At 36.0% G+C, this 25498-nt stretch overlaps 1 protein-coding gene across 2 annotated transcripts in view; it reads left to right on the plus strand.

Moving 5' to 3' along the window:
• LOC114081744 (ubiquitin-conjugating enzyme E2 E2) overlaps nt 1–25498 on the plus strand; it is a 309382-nt gene that overhangs the window by 220141 nt on the left and 63743 nt on the right. For both annotated transcript variants that reach the window (XM_027923187.3, XM_027923188.3), the window contains exon 4: nt 22180–22312. In XM_027923187.3, the coding sequence (XP_027778988.1) occupies nt 22180–22312 (133 nt within the window). The remainder of the gene's footprint in view (nt 1–22179; nt 22313–25498) is intronic.

The following is a 25498-nucleotide window of genomic DNA, read 5'->3' on the forward strand; positions in this document are numbered from 1 at the left end:
GATTTTATACACACACACACACACTCTCTCTCTCTCTCTCTCTCTCTCTCTCTCTCTCTTATACATATATGTGTTTTTTTTAAGGCCTCATGAGAAACCTCAGACTTGAAGGAGTCTTTTGTTGACTTTTGATCTGTTACTTGTCATTTTCTCTTTGTGGTTATGTTTGAAAATAAATTAAAGGCCCGATGTGCTTTTGGAAAGTTTTGTTATTGTTGTTTTATCTCTTGGTTTTAATTAAGAAATCACTGAGATAATGTAGGTTTTGGAATCTAACCAACCTGGTTCAGGATACTGATCCTCTACTTACTTTCTCTGTGACTGGCTAAGTTGGCTAACTGTGAGTCCTCAGTTCTACAAACTGAACATAGGCCTAATAAGTTTTACTTTATGGAGTTACAGTCAGATTAATGTGGAATGTTATAATGTTAATGTTATTAATGTGAATTGTTGGGAATAGAGTAAATAGATGGTAGTTATTAGTTTTATTTTCAATAGTCGACAGTTGATACGTAACTATCATTATGTAGCCCCACCACTCAAAACCTCAATGTCCTTTTCAGCAACCCACCTTCCTTCCTTAACTTCTCTCCACTTGGATTGTTCTGGGTTTTGCTACTGAAAACTATATTCAAGCTGTATCTGGGTTTTTGTTTGTTTTTGGTTTTGTTTTTGTTTTCATTTTTTCCCCTTGAGGGAAACCAGGACGCTCTATTACTCAGTTATGTCCCCTCCCCCACCCCCCTTTTTTTTAAATATTGTTTTTAACTTGTCAACAGACTTTTATTTTATTTATATGCGGTGCTGAGAATTATACCCAGTGCCTCACACATGCTAGGCAAACGCTCTACCACTGATCTACAACCCCAGCCCCGGCCCCATCTTTTTATTTTTTATTTTGAAACAGGGTCTCTTAGGTTGCCAAGGCCAGCCTTGAACTTTCAAGCTTCCTGAGCCACTGGGATTATAGGCGTGCACCACCATGCCTGGCCTATTAATTTGTTTTAAAGCATTCTTTTTTTTTTTTCTTTTAACCTTTCTTTTGTTTATTTTTATGTGGTATTGAGGATCGAACCCAGTGTCACACATGCTAGGCAAGTGCTCTACCACTAAGCCAAAACCCCAGCTCCTGGCCTATTAATTTTAATAAGGACATTTTATTTTCTTTACTATACTGAAACTTTGGGAACCATACCATAGCCCTTCTTTACTGATGAGATTCTAGCCCTCTGAAAAACTAGTTAATTATACAATCTTTCTAGGACCTATGAAATAGTTGTTTCCACTGTCCTTAAATGTTGTCCAAGAAAAGGTGGTTAAACCTCAAAGTTTCACAAATACATCTCTGGTAGGCAGATTGTGAATGCAAAACATTCTCTTCCTACTTTTTGTTTCTATGTGTAATACCTAAAATTTTAATTAATGTTCTGTGTATCCCACTATTGATACAGATAGTATGTAAATCTACCTTTGTACATATAGGTGGAGGGATATAGAATTTTAATGTTCATGGATGCAGACAACAATCAGAGAGGGGAGAAATACATTTCAGACTTCTCTGAAAATATTCATTATATATATTCCTAGAATATTCTCTTTCACCCTTTGGAACACTGGCCATGTTTTTTTCTGTTATGTTTTGTACTGGAGATTGAATTCAGAGGTGCTTAACCACTGAGCCACTTCTCAATCCCTTTTTATTTTGAGACAGGGTCTCACTAAGTTGCTGAGGCTGGCCTTGAACTTGAGATTCTTCTGACTCAGCCTTCCCAGTCACTGGGATTATAGGCGTGCACCATTATGCCTGGCCCAGAGGCCATTCTGTAGGTAGAGCCTGGGTACACTGTTAATTGTCTTTTCCTATTTGTCCCTTTCTTGCTTACATCAGCCTCTGGTCTCTCATCCCTGTAGAATCAATCCCCTCTTGAGAATGTTCTTCTGACAATTATCTTTGTTTTCCCCACTTCTCTCTACCTTACTTTATCATCAGGGGTTTGTGGTGAACACTCTGCTTAACCATTGCTTTACTCTAAAACTGATGCTTTTCAAGCCTTCTTGACCTTTTTTTAACATAGCATCAGAAAGTCTAATCATACTTAGAACAAGATCACATCTAAATTTTTCTATTTTTGGTATACTTCTAGTATTCCTGTTTCTATTGTTAGGAAGTAAGCACGTCTCAGAAATTTTGTATCTGAGACCATTTTTCTAACTGAAGTGCTTTAGCAACCTTCTCCAAGAGAGTATCTCATTCTCTTCCAGTCCTTCCTTTATTGTGTTTCTTTAGATATATATTTTTAATAACTGCATAAAATGTACTATTTGAAATTCTAATCAATAGATCAAAGCCTAGACCAGTTGAGTAATGGAGGAACAGTACCTCGCCCAAGGTAGTATTTGGCTGAGTTTGTATTTTAAGGATGATTAACTATGAAATAGAACTGGGGTCTTGATTATTTTATGTTGAATTTCACAATTAGTCATGTATCTCTTTTTGAAATCCATGTGAGCTAAGTTTACAAATACATTACCAGGTCTTCAATCTTTTTTCTGGCATAGAAGCTGATATTATAATAATAATAATAATAAAAAGAATCCATTGGTATCTTGATTATTCTAAGGGAAACACACTGATATATCTATTAGTAGTAACACAACTACTAAAAAACAGACCCTTCTCTTTTGCAGTGTACCTTAATGAACATACAAGCCCACTAATCTTGCCAGTAGGGCATTAAGAGTGCATCTGTGAATATTTGTAATGTGTCTGTAACAAATTGAGCCTTTTTAAACAGAGGGGTTAAAAACATGAATTGACCTATCATCTGCCACTTGAATAATACTCTGAATTTTAAATTTTGGGAGTCATTCACACTGTGGTAATTCATTAGGGTTTGGAAATAGAGTTGTGCTAATCTAAACAAAGCAAGGAATACCCAAGGATTACTTTTTATTCACTATGTGAGTTATAATCTATTTTAGTGTTTGAAGCTTGTCTGCTTCTTCCCTTCCTATATTGTTTTCTGCATTGTCTAGAGAGACCTAGCAAGCAAATTTGCTCAACAAAGTGGATTTTTGTTCCTTTAGTCAACATACTTTAACAATATTGTTTTGCTTTTCTGTTGGAATTATCTCTGAGATAATGGGATTGTCTCTGAGATTTTTGTTGTTTCTGTTGTCTTAAAATTTAGAAAATATAGATAGTATTTCAACAATCTGAATGTTTTCTTTTCACTGATAGTTTTGCAGGCATAAACACTTAATATAATTATTATGCTAGATAACTTAAGATTTATGAAATTTCCAGTAGTACACCACTCAAAGATAACCCACAATATGAATTTAATGAATCTAAGTGGTTTACTTTCAGTTTTATCATGTGTGTTTAATAAACTGTTCTTTATTATTTTCATTTTGTGTATTATAAAACCTGTCATATGAGTTGTTGCTACACATGTCGTACCTGTTGTACTCTTGTACAAGTTACAAGAGTAGTCAAATTGAATTAGAACAGATTTTTAACTAATAAGTCCCAGAGTTTAATATGTCCAGTTGTAGCACTGATTTAACTCTGGGCATTTTAGTTGTATTACATATTTCTTTTATTAAAAAAATTCTGTCTTTATTTTAATATTCTCTTGAACTAAATAATTGTCATTGTTAAATTATCATTTAAAAAATTACATTGTGAATGCTTAGTATGCTCTGGTCTTAAACAGTCTAATTGTGTTTGCAATGAATAAATGGTTAGCCTAAAATAGAAAGAACTGTTACATGAATTAGGAGAGAATTTCTCTTGATATTGTGCAAACCCTTAACCAACTGTGAATATACAACTAAATAATATTACTCCACAGAGAAAACAATTTATCATGTACTAATATAATTTTAGGAGCTTTTGTATGATTAGTTTTTAGAGTGGAAAATTTTAGAATGTAGAGCTGGGCTGGAAATGTTGCTCAATGGTAGAGTGCCTGACTAGGAAGTGTGAGCCCCTGGTTTTTATTCTAACACTGCAAAAACAAAGGGGCAGGGGGCAGCGTGAGGAGGGAAAGAGAAATTTCAGAAAGTAATACTTAAGTGTTCTACATATGTGTTTTAGAGAGGTTTACTTGTTTATTTATAATAATAATTTAGAATCACACATTTCACCAACTCTGCCCTCTTATTATTTCTAATTATTATTTCTAATTATCAAACGTTATGTGTATGTGCATGCACATGTTACGTGTATATTTGTTTAATTATATATATTCACTTACTATTTTCTTCCCATCTCTAGGATGTATGTTCCATGGAACAAAACTTTGGATTGTTCATCCCACGGCACTCTATCACTGAGCTACTTTCCTAGCCATCTCCACTGCCTGCCCCCAACCCCACCCTGCATTTCTTTAGGTGCTGCTGAATTGCCCAGGCTGGCTTGGAACTCAGGATCCTCCTGCCTCTGCCTCTTGAGAAGCTAGGATTATAGATATGTGTCCCTACACCTAGCTCCAAACAGCTATCTTTTACTCCTAATTTATTTCCTATCTCTTTTCTTCCCCCTTTTTTTCTTTCTCTTCTTCTTTATCTTCCTCTGTCTATATACACCCAAGACATAATGAAGAGGTAATTGTTGGAGTGACTGTTGCTTAGTTAGTCCCACTTCCTTTTCAAGTCTCTCCTTAAACCTTATTATTATTAATAATTTCCATTCTATACTGAGCTACATGACCAGACATTTGACAGGCAAATATACAAGGAAGGAAGATAACTTTGAGAGTATAGTATAAAAAGTGGATTTTAACAGCTACCAGAAATGTTATTATGTTGGAGCCATGGTGTTGATAGTGACTTATTCTGTGCTGCTTGCTTATAAAAAGCTACAGGAATGGACAAGAAGACAGAAATGTGGCCTACTTTACAGAATTGATAGTGACCACTGGCCAACTCCTGGCTATTTTTAGGGTTTTTATATTATATCTGTTGAGTACTCAGTTGAAACATTGCTTCAGATAAAATCTGGAATGTCACAGCTCCTCCACATCTTTATCCACTGGTTAAGGAAGGTATTTTGTGTTCCTAAACTATCATGACCTATGACACTGGAAAGTTGTCATTGGCATCCCTGCTAATTTTTATGCTGTATCCATTTTCAGGCAATTTAGTAAAAAAATTTTAAAACTAACATCCTGGAAGGGACAGGGTCTAAGGAGCAAACAAACAAAATTTAGACAATTTAACTTGAGTGTACATCAAAATATCCCAGTTGAAATGCCCCCAACCTCATCTCGCCTCACACTTCTCACTATCTTTCCTTCTTATCCCATTTCCCCTACCCTGCCACACACACACAGAAAAACAGTTTAAATGTTGATAAGTTACTAACACTACTGGTGATTATTATCATATTACTAATTAATAGAATTAGGATATAGCTAACATGAAACATTTATCAATATTTCAGGAAAACCTCCATGTACAGAAGTGGATGAATAATCATATATTTTCATTTAAACTTTAAGCATTGTTCAAGCTGTACATACAGAAATTTTCATTAATGAAAAATGAAAGAAAATGTCACTCTTCGTATTAATTTCTTCAGTTAACTATTTTGGAATAACTATAGATTTACAGGAAAATTGCAAAGACAGTTTAGAACATTACCATATACCTTTGACTCAGATTTTCAAGTTTTTATTTTATCATATTCTAAAAAGAAAGGAACCTATGGAGACATGGCTACTGCCATGGTTTGAAGATGGTTTATCTCCTCCATAACTACTATTGAAACTTAATCCCCATATGAAATATTAAGACTTGAAACAAGGTGAGACCTTTAAGAGGCAATTAGGGCACTACTTTCATAAGTGGAGTAACTGCTTCATGTGATTTATACATTGATGGATTATTTTGAGTGGATCTGCTATAAAAGCCAGTTTGGCTAGATCACTAGAGCACTCCTGTCTCTTGCCATTTTATGCCCTACTGTACCTCTTGGGACTCTGCCATCACAAAGGCTATTACCAGATGAGGCAATCCTTCAACCTTGAACCAGAACCTTGAGCCAAAATAAACCTCTTTCTTTATAATTTATCCAGTCTGTGGTGTTGTAATAATAGCAACAGAATGCAGACCAAGACAGTTACTAAATGTACTGTGGTATCCTGGCTGGGATCCTGGAACAGAAAAAGGACATTAGGTAAAATTAAGGAAATCTGAATAAAGTACAAACTCTAGTTAATCATTAATTGTGACAAATATATTATATTAATAAAGTAGGATGTTAGTAATAGGAGAAATTTGGTGTAGAGTGTAGGGGAACTCTACAATCTTTGTAGTATTTTTGTAAACCTAAGACTTTTAAAGCAAAAGTTTTATTTAAAAAAAAAAAAAAAAAAACTACTCACCGTACACCCAAATAATCTAGTTATTCAGTACCTACTCTATCCTCAGCACTTTTTGGTCAGTATTACAAGTGTCACTTCTTTGTGAATTCACACAATCACAATGTTCTGGGAGTATCTGTTGTTCTAAACCTGTTACAGCTACCCAGGATGCAAAGTTGAATAAGATAGAGTGCCTGCCCTCAAGGGACTCCGAGTCTACAAAAGACAGGCAACAAGTTAATAAACAGCAAACTCTATTCTGTTCTCATTTAATCATCCTTTTACTTATTATATGCAGAGAATTATCTTTAAGTTAAAAATGTATGAAATTAGAAGATCAAGAGACTGAAAATAAAAATGGAAAATAAGTCATTTTAAAAATTCATAAAATCACATTGTATAGAAAAAAAATTTCTACTTCTCTAACTTTCCAAGACTATACCTGAAATTTTATTAGGACACTGACAAAATGGTTTGTGAACACAAGTAGAAGAAAAGGCCTTAAATTTGGCGAAATAAAAATGAGCATAAGAAAAAAACCTTTTAGTGTGAGAAAAATTAAACATATTAAGTCAATAATGAGAGAAACAAACTACGCTCTTTGATTTAGGGGGAAATTGTGCTCTTTTTGGGGGGGTCTAGAAATGACCATTGATCTTTGATTTGAAAATATTAGATAAAAAGTTTTAATAAGGGTATAAAATATCAATGACTGTTTTGTAATCCTAATACATAAATATGACATATGTGCTTTTGGTTTTGATTTTCCCAAAGGAAAATTAAATCCATCAAAGCAAAAAAGCCCAGCTGGCATAGCACTTGACAGAATCAAAAGCAGTAGGTCTTTTCTGTAATATATTCTATTCTCAACCTTTTGTTTCAGCTTTAACTTTCTGTCCTTTCAAAGGCTGCTTTAGATAGTTCATCTGCATCAAATGAATAATAGTGTTTTTTTTTTTTTTTTATAAGTAGTTGTTATTTTTTCTGTTTGTAGACAATGATTACCCATCTTGAGAAGAAATTTTTTTTTGTTTTTTTTTTTAGGAATCAGACTACCCTTACTTTTTCATTAGAACTAATTACTTGATGCTTTCGGAGCTTTGCTTTTCATATACTATAGTCAGACTATGTCCTTAGCATTTGTTTCAGATAGTAAAGAGTACAATTAGCCTTTATAATGCTTAGTTCAGTCACAATTAAATCCCTCCTAATGGTTAGGGATTGGTCTTTCTAAGGCTGGGAGGTGTTTTTAATTATTCATTCTTCAGTTTATTTCTTATAGCAGCCTCAGCTGGGCTTTATTTTTAAAAGGTTAATGCAAACTGAGAAGTGGATGAATTAAATCTGCTTTGAAGCCAACAGTCCAAGGTATTAGCACACACTACAAGATGGGGATGGGCAGTGTAAATTGTTTCTACCATTGCAGAACTGCCAAAAGCAAAAATCACCGAATCTCTGCTGACAGAGATACTACAAATTGGTGGTTCTTAAATATCAGATCTTCTATAAAATCTGTTTTGCTTACAAAGAGAGAAGGCAAAGGCTGAAATTTGAAAGGCAATAATAGCTATGGTAGAAAATTGATGGAGATACCATGACTAATGAACTTTGTATGATATTAAATCACCAAGTCAAGTGCTAGAAGTCACTTCTATAGACGTTTTACAAGGGCAGACTACAAAATCTCAGATGAAAGATGGGGCATAATAGACCTTCCTTAGACAGCAAACTGTTAAATAGTAGACTGTGACATCATTGAAAATGTTGTCATAACTGTTCTTGTGAACATTGAAAAGAACATAGTGTTTCTATATCATTTGCTTCCCTTGATAAGATATAAGGTTTGTGAACACAAGTAGAAGAAAAGGCCTTAAATTTGGTGAAATAAAAATATATATGTATGTATGAATGCATGTATATAGAACCACACACATATCCTTTACAGGTGTGCAGTCAGGGATTTTGTAAACTCTTGGCGGATGCCTGGTAGAATTATTGACACAAATGATGAGGAGAATGGATGACTTATTTTATTAAGGAAAATACATTTTGTGACTATACCAAATGCCAAAAAGTAAACGTCTTAAGTCTTTTGCTTGGTTACCTATCATCCTTATTTCCACCAAGGTGTTCTGTATGGCTAGTTTCTTTAAAACTCACTTCCAGCTGGGGTAGCACTTGCAGCAGGAACCCCCAGAGTTTAGTCAAATACCTTTCAAGCTTTCTCTGTGGAGCAGATAAGAGTTATCTTTTACTCAGCCATAAAGAAGAATGAAATTGTGGCATTTACTGGTAAATGGACAGAACTAGAGATTATCCTGCTAAGTGAAATGAGCCAATCCCCCCAAAAAAAAACAAAAGCCCAGATGTTCTCTCTGATATCCTGTAGGATATGTGGACGCTAACACAATGAGGGGGGGGGGGGGGGCTTGGGTTGCAGGGATGGAAGAATAGCAGTTCATTGGACTAGACAAAGGGGAATGGAGAGAAGGAAAGGGGGATGGGAATAGCAAAGACAGTAGACTGAATCAGACATAACTTTCCTGTGTTCATATACGAATGTATAACCAGTGTAACTCCATGTCATGTACAACCCAATACACTCTGTACTGTCATGTATATCTAAAAAGAACATATTTTTATAAGTTAGAGGCAAAACAGACAAACAAAAAAAAGATATCTGTGCCATGTTTCCTACCTGTTCTTTAGCCTGTGGACCAAAAAAAAAAACACCTGTCTTCCTGACTTTTCCTTATGGGCTGAAGGGAAGAAAGAAAAATTATCTGTGTATGTCATTGAGGGCCTGATTTGTTTGTTGGTGTTTGTTTTGTTTTTAACAAAGCCTAATTTAATGAAATCAACTGTAAGGTATTAGGGAATATAGTTTTATAGTATTAAAATAGAAATTTAAGGAAGAAAATGTAAGCAAAGCAATCTCATTTGAGAATTATCCCATCTCACATAGTTATAGTGAAGGGTAAAAAAAAATGGTGCAAATGAAAGTGGTTGACTCAGCCAGGAGCAGTGAGTTGTGCACCTGTAATTCCAGTAACTCCAGAGCCTGAGGCAGGAGGGTCACATGTTCCAGGCCAGCCTTGGCATCTTAGTGAGATTCTCAACAATTTTGTGAGGCCATGTTTCAAAATAAAAAATAAAAAGGACTTGGGATGTATGTAGCTCTATGGTTAAGTGCCTTTGGGCTCAATCCTCAGTACCAAAAAAAAATAAAAATTCAAAAAATTAAGAAGTAGTCAACTCTATTCAGAGATTAAACAAATTGATGAATAACTATTATATAGTTAGCTAAATTTTTAAGTGTTTAGATGATGTTAGAACATGCATGTTTTCCTCAGACCATAATATCTCTTAATTTGCTTTTTATGGATATTTCCAGAATCAAAAGTCCCACCTTTCTGCTGCTCAAGTACCAATATTGGTAGATAAGTGTTAGCTTTATTCAAGGGTGGTCCTGAAGAAGATACAGGAGCTAGATTTTCAAAGTTCCTTCTCAGGCTCATTCCAGCAAAGGGTTTTTAAGGGGGGCTGGGGAAGAAGGCCATGAGGCTGCAGGCTAGATAGGGCCTTAAGGGCCTTAATCAGTGAGGGCCTGTGTCTTTTTCAGAACCTAACAATAGATTTCACCCTCATGGCTACTCCCTGAGGAAGGGTGGTTAAAAGGCCATCTAAAGAACCCATAGGGGGCTTCTATTCAGCCAAAGGATTAGGGAGGAGTAGAAGGGCAGAAGGAAAGTAGGAGACCATTTCTAGGGAGCCTCTCTTACAGTGGCACTTGTTTGTAGTTTTAGCCAGTTCTAGTCTCAAACAGAAATGTAGGGAAACCGCATGTAGTTTATAAAAAATCTGACTTGAGTTGGGTGAGCTGGTGTACATCTGTAATCCCAAAAAGCATATCACAAGTTCAAGGCGAGCCTCAGCAACTTAGTAAGATGCTGTGTCAAAATGAAAAATAAAAAGGGCTGAAGACCTAGCTCAGTGGTAGAGCACTCCTGGGTTCAATCCCCAGTGCTAGGGGTGAGGAGTCATAGCTTTCCATCTTTTCTGCTTCTAAGCCTCACTATCAGGCTGTTGTGTGGAAAGTTGAGCTTATCTGAGTCTGAAACTCAGTTCTGCCATTTACTGTATAACCTTTTTTTTTTTTGTAAAGCATTGGACTCCCTTTATTCAAAGAACATCTGGAGAATTCATATCTCTCTCTGTCTCTCTCTCTCTCTCTCTCTCTCTCTCTCTCACACACACACACACACACACACACACACACACACACACACACGGGGGCATTTCTGTTGTAGTCAAAGGTGAGGGAACAGAGAGCTTAATGACACCAAAATACCTCAGTGGATCAACAAATTTGAAAATCACAGGTCTCTAGATTATATTTCCACTTATTTATCATGATAAATATTTAAGTAAGGCCATACGCTATCTAACTTCAGCCTTATAGTATATTTACTGTTCTCACAAAAACAACTACTTCCCCTTCCTTGCTTTTTTCCCATGAATTACCTTTAACCTATTATGTATGCCCCATTTTCCTGGGCCTGCTGAAATCTACTGCACCTTTCCAATCCAGATTAATTGCCACCCTTTTTATGAAGCTTTTCCCTAGAGAAGGTATAGTTCACATCAGAACCACCTATGGAACTTGTTCAAACCATATGCTTACTCTGAGAGTCTAATGTTTCCTCTTCTAAAGCCACTGCTAAAATGAGACCTGGTTTTGCTCTGGTATGGGATGGGGCAAAGAAGCCTAGCCATCAGAAAATGAAATTGCTCTTTATGCAGGGCTTCCATGGCATCTTGATTATGGATCTACTGGAACATCTTGCCTGGATGAGAAGCCCTTGAGGACAAGGACTTTCCTTTTGTCTTATCTACATCACAGAGCAGTGCCCTGTGTGCATAATAGGCACTGAAGAATAGATGGGTGACTAGTGAAAATAAATATCAGCACCCTAAGGCCATATGTAAAGTACTTTACATATTTTAATTTGTTAATACTCACTTCAGTTAGCCACTCTCCAAAGATGAAGGAATTAAGATATTAAGAGGTTAAATAATTTGCTGTGCATGACAGAGTAAATGGCAGTGTCAGGATTCAGACCCTGGTTCTCTGGATCTGAAGCACAGTTTGTTTGTTTGTTTGTTTGTTTTTAACATCCCTATGTTGTAGACTAGTTGAAGACTATTAAAGATATATACTTATTATTATTTTGTGTGCGCGTGTGTGCATACACGCACTGCTGGGAATCAAACCCAGGGCCTTGCACATTCTTAGGTAATCGCTTTACCACTGAGTTTCAACCCCAAGCCCTATTTAATATTCTTTCACAAACTTATTAAGTGTCTGTGTGTGCAGGTCACTTATGCTATTTGTCTTCTGGTTGACTTATCTTCCTCTTCCTCCTGTGTGCTAATGTTGGTGCTGGTTGAAGAGAACAGTGATTATGGATCTTAGAGGCTGGTGGCAGCGTCAGTCATCATGCACATTGTAGAATATCACAGCCATCCTTTTTAATAAACTAGGCAGTTGTATGAAGAAATTGTTACTTAAAATTTTCTTATCTAAGAAACAAGAGATGTCTTTAGCCAGTATAAAGTACATTGAGTATGTTTTAGATGTTTAACCAACTTTGGAAACAGATTGCCCTGATCGTAATTCTGTATCTAAATAATGGGATTTTAACTACCCAAAGGAAGCTAGCTGAATCTAAGGTCCACTTCAGCTTAACTTTTAAATGGAGTTTTTATTTTTGATACACTGTAAATGTTAAAAAGTAATAAAGTTACATTTAGAATGATACCTGTAATCTTTGTGTTCTATAATTTATGAATGGTAACATTTTGAGAAATTAAAATTTTTGAGAAGAGATTTGGCTTCAGACTTTTGTAGTGGCAGAAGTAGCTTTCATTCTTGTCAAAAGCTTGTTTATACTGCAGATAATATCAGTAGACACATTAAAACTCTACAGCCTTCCTGTCTGACATGTGGGGGGCGGGGGTTAAATCATAAAGAAACATTACTTGCTACATTGGCTAGCTCACATGCCAAAATTGTTCTTAGAGTCCAAGTTTATGTTCTAGAAGCTCTGGAAGTTTTGTCCAATTAATTCTAACAACCCATGTATACAAAAAAAAAATAATATGATTTGGTTCTTTTTGACTCCTGGACTTCTCTTGGTACTTATAAGTGAATGTGACTTACAATAAGTGAATGTGACTTTAAAAAAATGTAGTTTACCCTGAGGACTTTCATTTCTCACACAGAAATGAGCTAAAAAAGGCACAAGACTTTGGGTGGGAGGTGGGCAACAAAAGTAGTGTTTCAGGAAGAAGTGGTAGGCTTGCTAAAGAAATGAGGAAAGTAATTCAAATACTGTCACTGAGTTTTTCTTGTTTGTTTGTTGTGAGGGGGATACTGAGGGTTCAACCCAAGGGTGCTTTACCACTGAGCTACATCCTCAGCCCTTTTAAATTTTTATTTTGAGACAGGGTCTTGTTTAGTTGCTTCCGCTGGTTTCCAGTTTGAAATCCTCCTGCCTCGCCCTCTTAAATTGGGATTGCAGGCATGTGCCAGAACACCCAGCTGAGTTTCTACTTTGAAAAGCTAAAAAATTAAAAATAACTGGTAAGTGAAATTTAAATGACTGTTTAACAAATCTTTGAGACAGCCCAGAATTAAAAGGTATCCAGAATGCCTGCAAATCCCAACTTTAAGAGGGCCGATAGGGCAGGACGGACTTTCCAAACTGGAAACAGCGGAAAGCAACTAACATCCAAGACCCTGTCTCAAAATAAAAATTTAAAAGGGCTGAGGATGTAGCTCAGTGGTTATGCACCCTTGGGTTGAACCCTCAGTTTTATCAATTTTGAAATGAAGGCTTTGAATGAAAGTGGTGAAAGAGTAGTTTTCAGTTTTTCTGATTATTCCTTCCTTTTCTCCTGTGTACATGCTGAGAGTTACTGCTAAAGTGGATCGATTTTATTGGTGGTAGAAGACAATGATATGTTGGAAAAGGGGGATATAAAAGTTGAAAAGCTGCCTGTTAACTCATTTCTAGGGTCCTTTAAGGTAATTGAAGGGTTAAAAAAATCTATGATTCTATATTTTAAGTAATTTTCATTGATTTTTATACCTACTTATTCAAATCAAAGGACTTCTAGTTCATTTCTAGTGTTTGCTTCTATGTTCTGAAAAAGTTGAAATAGATGATTTCCAGACCCTTTGTACTTCTAACTTCCTTTTTTATTTGTTCTTTTTAGATATACATGGCAGTAGAGAAGATTTTGACATATTATACATACATGTAGTATAACTTATTCTAATTAGGATCCTATTCTTGTGGTTGTGTATGATGTGGAGTTTCACTGGTGGTATATTCACATATGAACGTAGAAAAGTTATGTTCGATTATTTCTAACAACCCATGTATACAAAAAAATATGATTTGGTTGTTTTTGACTCTGTGTCTTCTCTTGGTACTTATAAGTGAATGTGACTTACAAAAATGTAGTTTAAAAGAAAAAGAATAATACATAGTGTTACCCTATAGTTTTCCTTCCTCCTTCCCAGGTTCTCTACCTCTCCTTGCTCACATTCAGTTATGTCTCTTAAAATTTTAAGTCTGTTACATAGTTGTGCGTTCACTGCAATATATCATGCATTGAGAATATTAAAATCACTTGCGTGTACAAATATGTAAATGCATAAAGAAGCAGGATAGCCTAGGGGTGTCATGGACTTAGTGAAAGCCTTCCTTTCTCAATGACTCATAATAGGGTCTTTTTCTCATTAAAATTCCTTCCCTTGGGAGAGGAAGTATTATGATTATTAGCTAGTTGTTATTTTTTTTAATATAGACACCTCTTCTTGTTTCTTCCTTGCTGAGTTGTTTGTGTTAACAAAGAGTATAAAGTAGATTGCAGTCGTGACTTTAATATTTGATGGAAGGTAACTAATAGCCATAATCATTTTTTTTTCACCTTTACATCCCAAATCTGGAAACTATTCTTGAGGGTAAATAGCCTTCCCATTTATTAAACACTGGCTAATAAAAAGTATAAAATATTAATTATTTTTTTAAAAATCAAATGATGATGGCAAAAGGATGATTTTCAAGTTTCTAACTAGATTAGAAATACCGTCATTGTTTGGGTGATTGTCAAAGGTGGATAATGAGATACACAAAATGAAAATGAAAAGACAAAGGTAGCCGAGTGTACAACCTCTAGAGAGGCAGACATGGAAAAGGTGTCACTGAAGAAGGCAGAGAAATTGGAATAGTACCGTCAGAGGGAGACCTCCAGAGATTCTTGGAGAAGAGAATTTTTCAAAACTCAGTGTGTGGTACCAGGTGAGAGTTCTAATGAAATGAAGGCAAAAAAGTGCCAGTGGCTTTTGCAGCAAGTCACCCCATAGCCTTGAGAACCCTAAAATATTTTCTCCCTTAAATTTCCCACCCCTGCATGCTTTTTCTCATTTTAATCAAACAGTATCGTGGCATTTCCCCTTTTTGACTGCCTTTCTTATCTTCATCTGTAACTGATCCTGGGTCATTCCTTAATATTTTCTTTTAAAAGGTGGGAACTACCCTTTCCTTCCAGTCTGATACTAGAGAGACACATTGTGTTGTAAGCCAGAGCTCAATATTCCTGCAACTCACTTCCAAAGAAACTTTGGACACATGTGAAGCATATTCATCTAGGTGTGAAAAATGTACCTTTCTGCTAGAAGGGATGAATTCAGTTACAGTGCCTGACATGTAAACAGGGATTACTAGTACTTCTGAAAAATCCCCTTGTACTGTCTTCTTCTCACCATCCCATCCCTGTCAGTTTTAGGTCAGTCCCTCAGTGTGAAAACCATTTTTACTAAGTTTGATTTTGACTTGCTGGAACTGCACATCTGCTCTTTTTTGGGGGGGTGGGGAGTTATTGAACTCAGGCACTTGACCACTGAGCCACATCCCTAGCCCTATTTTGTATTTTATTAGAGAACAGGGTCTTACTGAGTTGCTTAGCAGCTCATTAAGTTGTTGAGACTGGCTTTGAACTTGTGATCCTCCTGCCTCCACCTCCCGAGCCACTGGGATTACAGGCATGCACCACCATGCCCGGCTGCACACCTGCTTTTTTAGACAAGATATAGTCATTCCTCCTTACTCTTGGGCTTCATATCCTGGTCTTCAACTAACAAATTGAAAGTTTTGGATGGGGGTAGTAGCATTATGTCTGTACTAAACTTGTAGAAACTTTTTTTCATATCATTTTTCCTAAGCAATATTATTTACTTAGCATTTGCATTTTATTAGGCACTGTATATAATCTAGAAATGATTTAAAGTGTTTAGGAGGGTTTATGTAGATTACATGTAAGTATTAAGTCATTTTATGTAATGGATTGAAACATCCACCGATTTTGGTGCATGAGGGCTTTCTGGAACTGATCTTTGTGGATAACAAGGAATGGCTATACTTCTGTACTTGATGTGTGTGTGTGTGTGTGTGTGTGAGAGAGAGAGAGAGAGAGAGAGAGGAGAGAGAGAGAATTCCCACGTGCTGTACAGTAAGCTTGAATTTATAAATACGTGGTGAAGTTTGAACCTTATTTTTAGCTAGCCTCTTCTGTCAATACTGACTTTAAATGCCTCAGTCCCCTTTGATTTCTACTAGTTATGTCATCAAAATTATCAAGATTTAACCTAATAATATAAATAGCATCTATTCAGCTTTTACTACTGAGATACAACTGCAATCCCTTCCCCACCCCACCCCACCCTTTTTTTTTTTTAAAGACAGGATCTCACTGAATGTGGCCCAAGCTGGTCTTGAACTTGGGGTCCTCCTACCTCAGCCTTCCCAGTAACTAAGAGTACAAGTGTGCACCACTATAACTAGCCCAGACATACCACTCCTAAGGTAATAGAAGACAGATGGCTAGGACTCAGAATGTGAATTAGGGAGGTAATATTAGTTTTGTATACATTTTAAAACATCAAACTAGTTTGTTGCTACTGGCTAAATATTTCTTTAAAATTTCCATTGCATGGAAATGGAAGGAGACCCTCATTGTTATACAAAATTACATATAAGAGGAAGTGAGGGGAAAGGGGAAAAAAAAACAAGGGGGAGAAATGAATTACAGTAGATGGGGTAGAGAGAGAAGATGGGAGGGGAGGGGAGGGGAGGGGGGATAGTAGAGGATAGGAAAGGCAACAGAATACATCAGACACTAGTATGGCAATATGTAAAACAGTGGATGTGTAACCGATGTGATTCTGCAATATGTATACGGGGTAAAAATGGGAGTTCATAACCCACTTGAATCAAATGTATGAAATATGATATGTCAAGAACTATGTAATGTTTTGAAAAACCAATAATAAAAATTTAAAAAAATATATACACCTTAGCAGCATAAACCAACTTTTTTTTTTTTTTTTTTTTTTGATACTGGGAATTGAACCCAGGGACACTTTACTGTTGAGCCACATCCCCAGCCCTTTTTTGTAATTTATTTAGTGACAGGGACTGACCTAGTTGCTTAGGGCCTCACTAAGTTACTGAGGCTGGCTTTGAACTTGCAAACCTCCTGCCTCAGCTTCCTGAGCCACTGGGATTACAGGGTGTGCACCACCAAGCCCTATAGGTGTGGTATTTTCACCCTCTGTTCGTAACTGCATAGACAATTGACTGACTTCAGAGAACCAATAAAATTTGGAGTTTTGATTAAGCATTAGATAGAATTTGGAATGGCCACTAGATTATCTGCAGATGTTGCCCTCCTTGCTGAGGTTTTGAGGCATCTCCTGTCTCCTACTTTCGGGCCCCTTCCTTGACCTACACTATTAAGTAACTCCTTATTTAATCTACATTCTACAACTAACTGTGGTTATCATATTTGAAAGATCATCTTTAATTGCTCAAAGTGACTTGGGGAAATTATATCTTGGTGTTTGAGAAATGTGTTTTGTTCATACTGTTTCATAGCTGTGCATTCTGTGTGTATGTTTTTAACTAAATTTCTCCATCTACACTGAGGTAATGTTGTAACTATAAACCTATACTTTACTTTTAAGCTCTTCCTTCTGATAAACTTATCTATCTATATTGGGTCTAATTATAGCTCAGGGTTTAAGCTTGTGTTTATTCATCTGAATGAGCAAACTTGTCTGGCAACAAGAAGCTGCTGTTACCAAAGCTTCATTGTCATCTAAGCTGAATATATTCCGCTTATGCCTGGTTGCCAACTTCAGGAGAAGTAGGTAAGGAGGAACAGCAGGCAGAAATGCTGTGTTCTGGTCACTTGCCCCATTGGTTTGCAGTGTATTTCAGCCCATTGGAGTAAGTTAGGATAACTTTGATTTGATTTTATTCTTATCTGTTTTATATAAGAGAAATAAACAATTGAAATAAAATTGAACTCTGCTTCATTTCATCTCTAAATCTTTTTTCCCTTCGTCTTCTTCCTCCACACTACCCCTTGTTCTTTGTACAATCATTGTTACTACTTTAAGTTTAACTTTGTTTCCAGTCTCCCCCCCCCACCCCCCCCGCAATTAGAGGTTGAACTCAGGGGCACTTAACCACTAAGCTTTTTTATTTTTTATTTTGAGGCAGGATCTCACTAAATTGCTGAGGCTGGCCTTGAATTTGTGATCCTTTTGCCTCAGCCTCCCAAACCACTGGGATTATAGGCATGCACCACCATACCTGGATTCCGGTCCATTTCTTATAAGACTTTTGACATAGATATTTATTCATAATCCATATATTTATACAGTAAGGCAGTGAGGATCTGGGGATTTTTGTTTGTTTTTTTTTAGTTTGTAGTGTTGAGGATCAAACCCCAGTATCTTACTCATACTAGGCAGATGCTCTTACCATGAGTTACATCTCCAGCCGTGGGTTTACTTTTAATTTATATAGTAGGATCATACTGTACATATGCTGTAACTTGCTTTTTTCACACAGCATTTTTTTTGAACTTTTTGAACACACTTTTTCTTTATATAAAAATTCAACATATATAAAGAACGTTTATGTTATGTGTTATGATCAGATCAAGATAATTTGCATATCTGTCATTTCAGACAATTGTCATTTCTTTTTGTAGGGACCATTCAGAATTCTCTTCTACTACTTCAAAATATTCAATTAATTGTTGTCAACCGTGGTTATTCTACTGTGCAATAGGACATTAAAAGTTATTTCTCCTGCCAATTGCAGTTCTTTAGCCATTAACCATTTTCTCTCCACTCCCTTCTTAGGTTCTGGTGACCACTATTCTATTCTCTACTTCAGTGAGATCAAGTTTTTAGCTTCCACATGTAAGCGAGAACTTGCAGTTTGTGTTTTTCTGTGCCTGACTTACTTCATTTAACATAATGTCCTTTATTCCCCATTTATATTACTGCAAATGACAAAATTTTACTATTTTTTTTTTATGAAGATAAACCCACATTCTTGTCCAAAGTGATTAAACATGCTCATCAGCAGTGTACAGGAGTTCTGTTTTCCCACAACTTCATTAATACTTGGTTTTGTTAGACATTTATTTTTGCCTGTATACTTTATAAAATGATATTATTAAGTTGGATTTTAAACCTCACTTCCCTGATTTTGATGAATTGAACATTTCATTCATGTTTCTTCTTTTTGGAAATGTCTATTCATTTCTAATGGATTACTAGTCTTTTTCTTATCATAAGAATTTATACATTCTGAACACAAAAATTGTTCAGTTTTGTGTGATCCAAGTATTGTTTCTCAGTTTTTTAAAAACATTCTAAATATTGTTTCTCAACCCTGTCACTGTCTTCACTCAAATTCTAAAATTTTGACTTTTGCCTTTAAGTGTCTAATCCATGTACAAGAAACAGATTTTTGTTTGTCTATTGAAGCCAGAAATGCATTTCCTCTATTTTACAAATGAAAAACTATTTTCCCAGCCCTATTATATTTTCATATATATGTGTGGGAAAGTTTGAGGAATTTTTTTGAACTTCCAAACAAATTTTAGAATCAATTTGCCCTTTTTCATTTTTTTAAAAATGGTTGGATTTTTTTTTTTATTAACTGCTGTTAAGCTTTTTATTGGAATTGTAATGGATAATTTGGAGAAAATTAGCATCTATAGGACACTGAGTATTCCCCTTCGTCCAGGAACCTGATATCTCTCCTCTTATTTAAATATCTTGTGTTTATTTAAATAAGCTATATATTTTTCTCTATAAAGATTAACATATTTTCATGAAATTTAATCATAGGTTCTTTGTGTTTTTAATACTATTATTACTCATTTAAAAATATATTTTCCAGGGTCTGGGGTTGCGATTCAGTGGTAGAGCACTTGCCTAGCATGCGTGAGGCACTGGGTTCAATCCCTGGTACCGCATAAAAATAAATAAATAAACAAATAAAATAAAGGTATTGTGTCCATTTACAACTAAAAAAAAAATTTTTAAATGTATATATTTTTTCCAATTTAGTTGGTGTATTGAAATGAAGTTGATATTTGGATATTGATCTTACATATAGCCACTTTATTGAAATCTTTTATGAAGTTTGGTAAACTATATTTTTATGTTGGAGATTTTTTTTCCTGCAAACATAAATATTGTAAATACTAACATTTTTGTTCTTTCATCCCAGTCTATTTGAATTTCCTGTGTGCTTCATATTTCAATGACTGTGATAGCTAGTACAGTTCATATTAGAGGAGAGGATAGGAGGCATCATTGTCTTATTCCTCAATGTAGAGTGAGCACTTTAAATATTTTACCATCATCAGAGGACATGCCTATAGGCACATGCCTATAAAATCTCAGTGATTTAGGAGGCTGAGGCAGGAGGATCTCAAGTTCAGGGCCAGCTTAGACAGTTTTAGTCATCTTTTTTGTTGCTGTGACCAAAAGACCTGACAAGTACAATGAGAGGAGAAAAAGTTGATTCTGGGGCTCAAGGTTTCAGAGATCTCAGTCCATAGGCAGTTGGTTCCATTCCTTGGGGCACAAGGTGAGGCAGAGCATCATGGTGAAAGGGTGTGACAGGGGAAAGCAGCTGGAAACATAACACCCAGGAAGCAGAGAGAGTTCTTCTCTACAAGAACAAAATATATACCCCCAAAGTCATGCCCTCAGGGACGCTGTACTCCAGCCACATCCTACCTGCCTACCTTTACCACCAAGTTAATTCCTATCAGGGGATTAATACACTGACAATAATTTCACCTATAAACCTTCTTGCATTATCTCACACATGAACTTTTGGTGGACACCTGATATCTAAACCATAAAAGAGACTCTGTCTCAAAATAAAAAATAAAAAGGGCTGGGGATGTAGCTCAGTGGTAGAGTACCCCTGGGTTCAATTCCCAGTACCATCAAATTATAGTATTGACTGTAATAGTTGCTGTGAAGTTTTGGTACATGTTCTTTATCAGGCTAAATAAATTTGAAACTTTGTAAAGAGGATTTTAAAATTTTGCTTTTACTTTTTAAATCATGAATGGCTAATAAGAACTTTTGATCCACCAATGTTACCATTTTATTTTCTACTTTTATCTGTTAGTGAGATGAATTGCATTGATAAGTTTCTGTTATTAACCCATTCTTAAACATTTCTGAAATAATTTGAACTTAGTTGTGATAATTCTTTTGATATGCTGCTCAACAATGACATCATTTTTGTAGATACGAACTAATTTTAAACCGAGAGAGAAAAGAAGTTATGTATCTTTGTTGCAAATAAGGTCTTTTCAGAGTATCTTTATAAGGTGGTCCACTTTACTACAGGGTGTGAGAATCTCCAGATATTAATGTAGGTAGTAGCTGATGAAGAAGAAGGAACACTGGAAAATTAAATTAGTTGTTTTTTTAAGGTGCTGGGGACCAAACCCAGGGCCTTCTGCATGCTGGGCCAGTGCTATACCATTGAGCTATGCCTCCAATCCCTACAAAGTTACATTTTAATCTCATTTTGTCCTTCTCTTCACCTGAGAGAACTAATAAAATTACTTGATTCATGTGGGCCTTATCTTTCTCACTGAATTTCTTTGAGACTCAGAGACATGTTGGCAACTAGCCATGTGACTTCACTTGCTTTACTATTAACCTGTCATTATCCAACAAACATTTATTTATTAGAAACTAAGGACAAAGCAAAGTCTATTCCTTAAGGAATTTCTATTCTGGGAGGGGCAGAGGTAATAGTTTATTTATGTCTTGAAACAAAATGATTTATCTTATCCTCTATAGTCTACACTGGTCATGATGTATGGGGAGAAGGTAGGGTGCCAAGGAGTCCTTAGGGTAGAGAAAAGGGAAGAACAAGTTCCCAATTGCATATGATCTCAATCTCCTGAAAGGTGGCCATGAATGTCTTCATGAACCAGTTATTAGCAAAGGCCTTAGACTTTGTTCTCCAGTGGCCTTTCTGGGTTGGAAATTTTGTCTCTTTGACCTCAGGACTGTGTCCCCCTTTTCAAAGACTTTACAAATAATTTCATGCTTAACCAGTTTGTGTTCCTACCTCTGGCCTATGGACCTTGGAATCTTTTGTTCTAACAGGCTTAAGGTTGTGAGTAACAGAACAGAATCTTCTTGGTTCTATTTAAGTAATACCAACATATTTCACTTAGAGAAAATGATGATATTGACATTAATCATAACAGAATTAACTTATTAACTTTGTTTTTTATGGAATTTCTCAATATATTGTTACCGTAAATAGATTTTTAAATTTCTAGACAATGTAATTTCTAAGTGCATTTTATTTGTATCTTATTTCAGTGCTGGACCCAAAGGAGACAACATTTATGAGTGGAGGTCAACTATATTGGGACCCCCTGGATCTGTCTATGAAGGAGGGGTGTTCTTTCTTGACATTACCTTTTCACCAGACTATCCGTTTAAACCCCCGAAGGTCAGTATGAAGTGTTCATCCATTTTTAGCAATATGTATTGCTATATGTGTAAATATGTACTCTTAAACACTAGGAATATATGTTAATATAGACAACTTCCTGAGACTAGTAGTATGTAAAAGGAAACAACATGAAAGCCCCAGCCCAACATAAAAAATTATAGACTACTCCCCTGTCCCATCTTTTAACTCAAATTTTATTGCTTTTTTCTCGGTCTTTCTCATTATCTTCTTTCTGTGGTACATGTTTTGTTTTAACCATTATTTTATTTATTTATTTTTATGTAGTGCTAAAGATCAAGCCCAGTGCCTCACATATATAAGGCAAGTGCTACCACTGAGCCACAACCCCAGTCTTGGTACATGTTTTAATGTAACAGAAAACACCATATTTTATGGGTAGAAATAGGGAAATGAAGTTGGGCCAAGGTCAACCCTAGAACCCAGAGATCCAAACATATCCTGGAGCTGGAGTTAGAGTCGAGCTTAGAGGTCAGACTAAAAGTAGAATCCTCATCAAGGCAGTTTATAGTACCCGTTGTGAAGCTTTAGGTTTTGATGTGTCCCCAGTTCAGCTGTTCATGTGAAGTATACATACATGTGCTAGAGCAGAAAATACAACCCATAGAGACTAAAAACTTTGCAGAGAGATATTTATGGGACTGGGGTTGTAGCTCAGTAGTAGAATGCATTTTTAGCATGCACAAGGCCTGGGTTCATTCATTCCCCTGCACGGGGGGTATGGGGTGGAGAATACATACATACACATGGGTGTGTGGGCACGCATACGCACACACACACACAGCCTATACTAGCCAATTAGTAAAACTGATTAGTGAAAAAATGTTTGAGTCTCTGAAGAAAATACAAATAGTTCAATATAATCAGAATAGAAAAGCTTTCAGTTAAGATGAGATTATATACTTTAAGAAGTCTTGACATTCCTTTCTAATGCTGGTAAGTCAGTAATTAACTATTTTGAATATTATCTCCATTCACATTTTTTTCTCCATTCTGGCAGTGGAAAAAATCCAGAGGACACTTATTCTATATATTGGTTACTAAGAAAGAATTCTCATGTGTCCCTGACTTAACTGTTCAGTACAGAGGGAAATAAACTTTGAGTTGTAAGTTGGAGTAAATAATTATAAAACACAAGAATAATACCCTGCCTTCACCCTAACTTTCTGAACTTCCTTGAACCGTTTTTTCCCTCTGCTCTTTCTTTCTTCTTTCTGTACGTTCATGTGCTTACAGTTTTTTTAATGCAAAATCAAGAAGTAGTAACTACAATTATCCTTACATATAAGATGAGGAAATCATAGCACAGAAAAACTAAGTAAATTGTCCTGCATTATGCAACAAGCAAATCATAGTGTCAGGATTGTGACTTGGAAAATGAGACCCCAAAAACCTTGATCTTTACTACATGATATAATATGTTTATCCTAGTTGACAGGGCTGGTGGCACTTATGACCACTCAGAGCTTGCACTGGGGAGGTTTTCCATGACAAAGGTATAATGAATCTAATACTTACTTTCTCTCTTTACTGAATGGGAACCTAATATCTTCCCATTCTACTTTTGGCCAGCCCATAGGTCACCTGGAGTAACTGTTGCACTTCAGCTCTCTTTCTCTAACATCCTCTACAGTAAAGGATGTATAGAGTGAGGAAGAAGAGGGAGAACTTAGACCATACCAATGTGCTGCTATTCAAAAGCAGACTGTCTAAATGTGGGTCCGATTTTTCTCACAAAGAATAGAAATCTACTTCTGTAATTGAACTCTCCTGTTTCCATTTTTGTTCTGTCCAGACATCCAGGATAAAGTCTAACCCCAGCCCACACCATAGTCCCTGATACATATGAGGACAGATATCACATTCCTCTCATGCCCTGTTTTTATTAGTAAACATCTCCAGAACAGCTGTGTATAGTGGAACAGACGTGGTCACTGGAGTCAGAGTTCAGCAGATTCTTGGTTAGACATTCTAGAAACCCTTCTAAGTCTCATCACCTGTGGAAAGGGAACACCTAAGGAAAGCCAGGATGTTCCCCTTCCTAGAGGAGAAATGAATTGGCACAGCTGATGTCCAGCACAAGGCATGACTTGAAAAAACTCAAGAGTGCTAACAACTCCCCTTGGCTATTACTGTCTGTTCTTCTTAAAATGAGCATTTTAGAAGTGAATGAGGTATTCCAGACACAGTGTGATTAGCTCAAAGTTATAGACAGCATACTCCTAAAAATGTCTCCTTATGTTTACAAGAACCTCAACTTCCCCCAGAGTATGTTAATTCTTTGCTTAAAATCCATCAGTGATTCCCAGCTTGCTAAATAAAAGCAATAAAATAAAATTAAAAACTATGAAACTACTTTGTCTACAGCATAACTTTCAAAGCCATCATCTGTCACTCTTTACTCAAATACTCTAAGCCTGCTCCTTCCACAAAGTTTTGCATTTGCTCTTCCTTCTTCCAGCATTCATATGCTCCCTACTGCTGAAAATTCACGACTCATTTCATTACTCCTTCAAGTCTCTTCTCCAGTGTCACCTTTAAGAGGGGCTTTTGCATGACAAATCCCAGCCTCCCTAGTTTTCCTGTGTTTCCCACCACTTCCATTATATTTGATCTTTTGCTGTAGCACTTGTTCCTTCTGATATTATGTATTTGTTTATTATGTTTCCTTTTCTCCAGTTAGCATATAAGCTCTGTGAGTTCAAGGACTCTGTCTATGTTGATATCCCTCCTATATCCCCATCATGTACAACAATGCTTAATTAAATCCGTAGGCATTCAGTAAAAAATTATTGAATTACTTTAATCCATGTAGCTCTTCTATAAAGATAAATGTTGATTACCCGCGCTTTGTGGGTCAGAAAACAGACCAATGGAGATTAATTGGAACACAAACCACATAGAAAACAGTAACAGTAACTGGAATCCAAACTCAATTCTAAATTAGGCCTTTCACTCTCCATTGATAGAGAAGATTTAAATTGTGTGTGCTCCTAAGAGAAGGAACACTTATTCTTAGGTTTTATATTCAGTAGCAGTGCTGGAATCCAAACTCAATTCAAAATCAGGCCTTTCACTCTCCATTGATAGAGAAGATTTAAATTGTGTGTGCCCCTAAGAGAAGGAACACTTATTCTTAGGTTTTATATTCTGACTTTAATTAAT

The sequence above is a fragment of the Marmota flaviventris genome, chromosome 1 (assembly GCF_047511675.1).
Source record: "Marmota flaviventris isolate mMarFla1 chromosome 1, mMarFla1.hap1, whole genome shotgun sequence".
In the NCBI taxonomy this organism is placed as follows: Eukaryota; Metazoa; Chordata; class Mammalia; order Rodentia; family Sciuridae; genus Marmota; species Marmota flaviventris.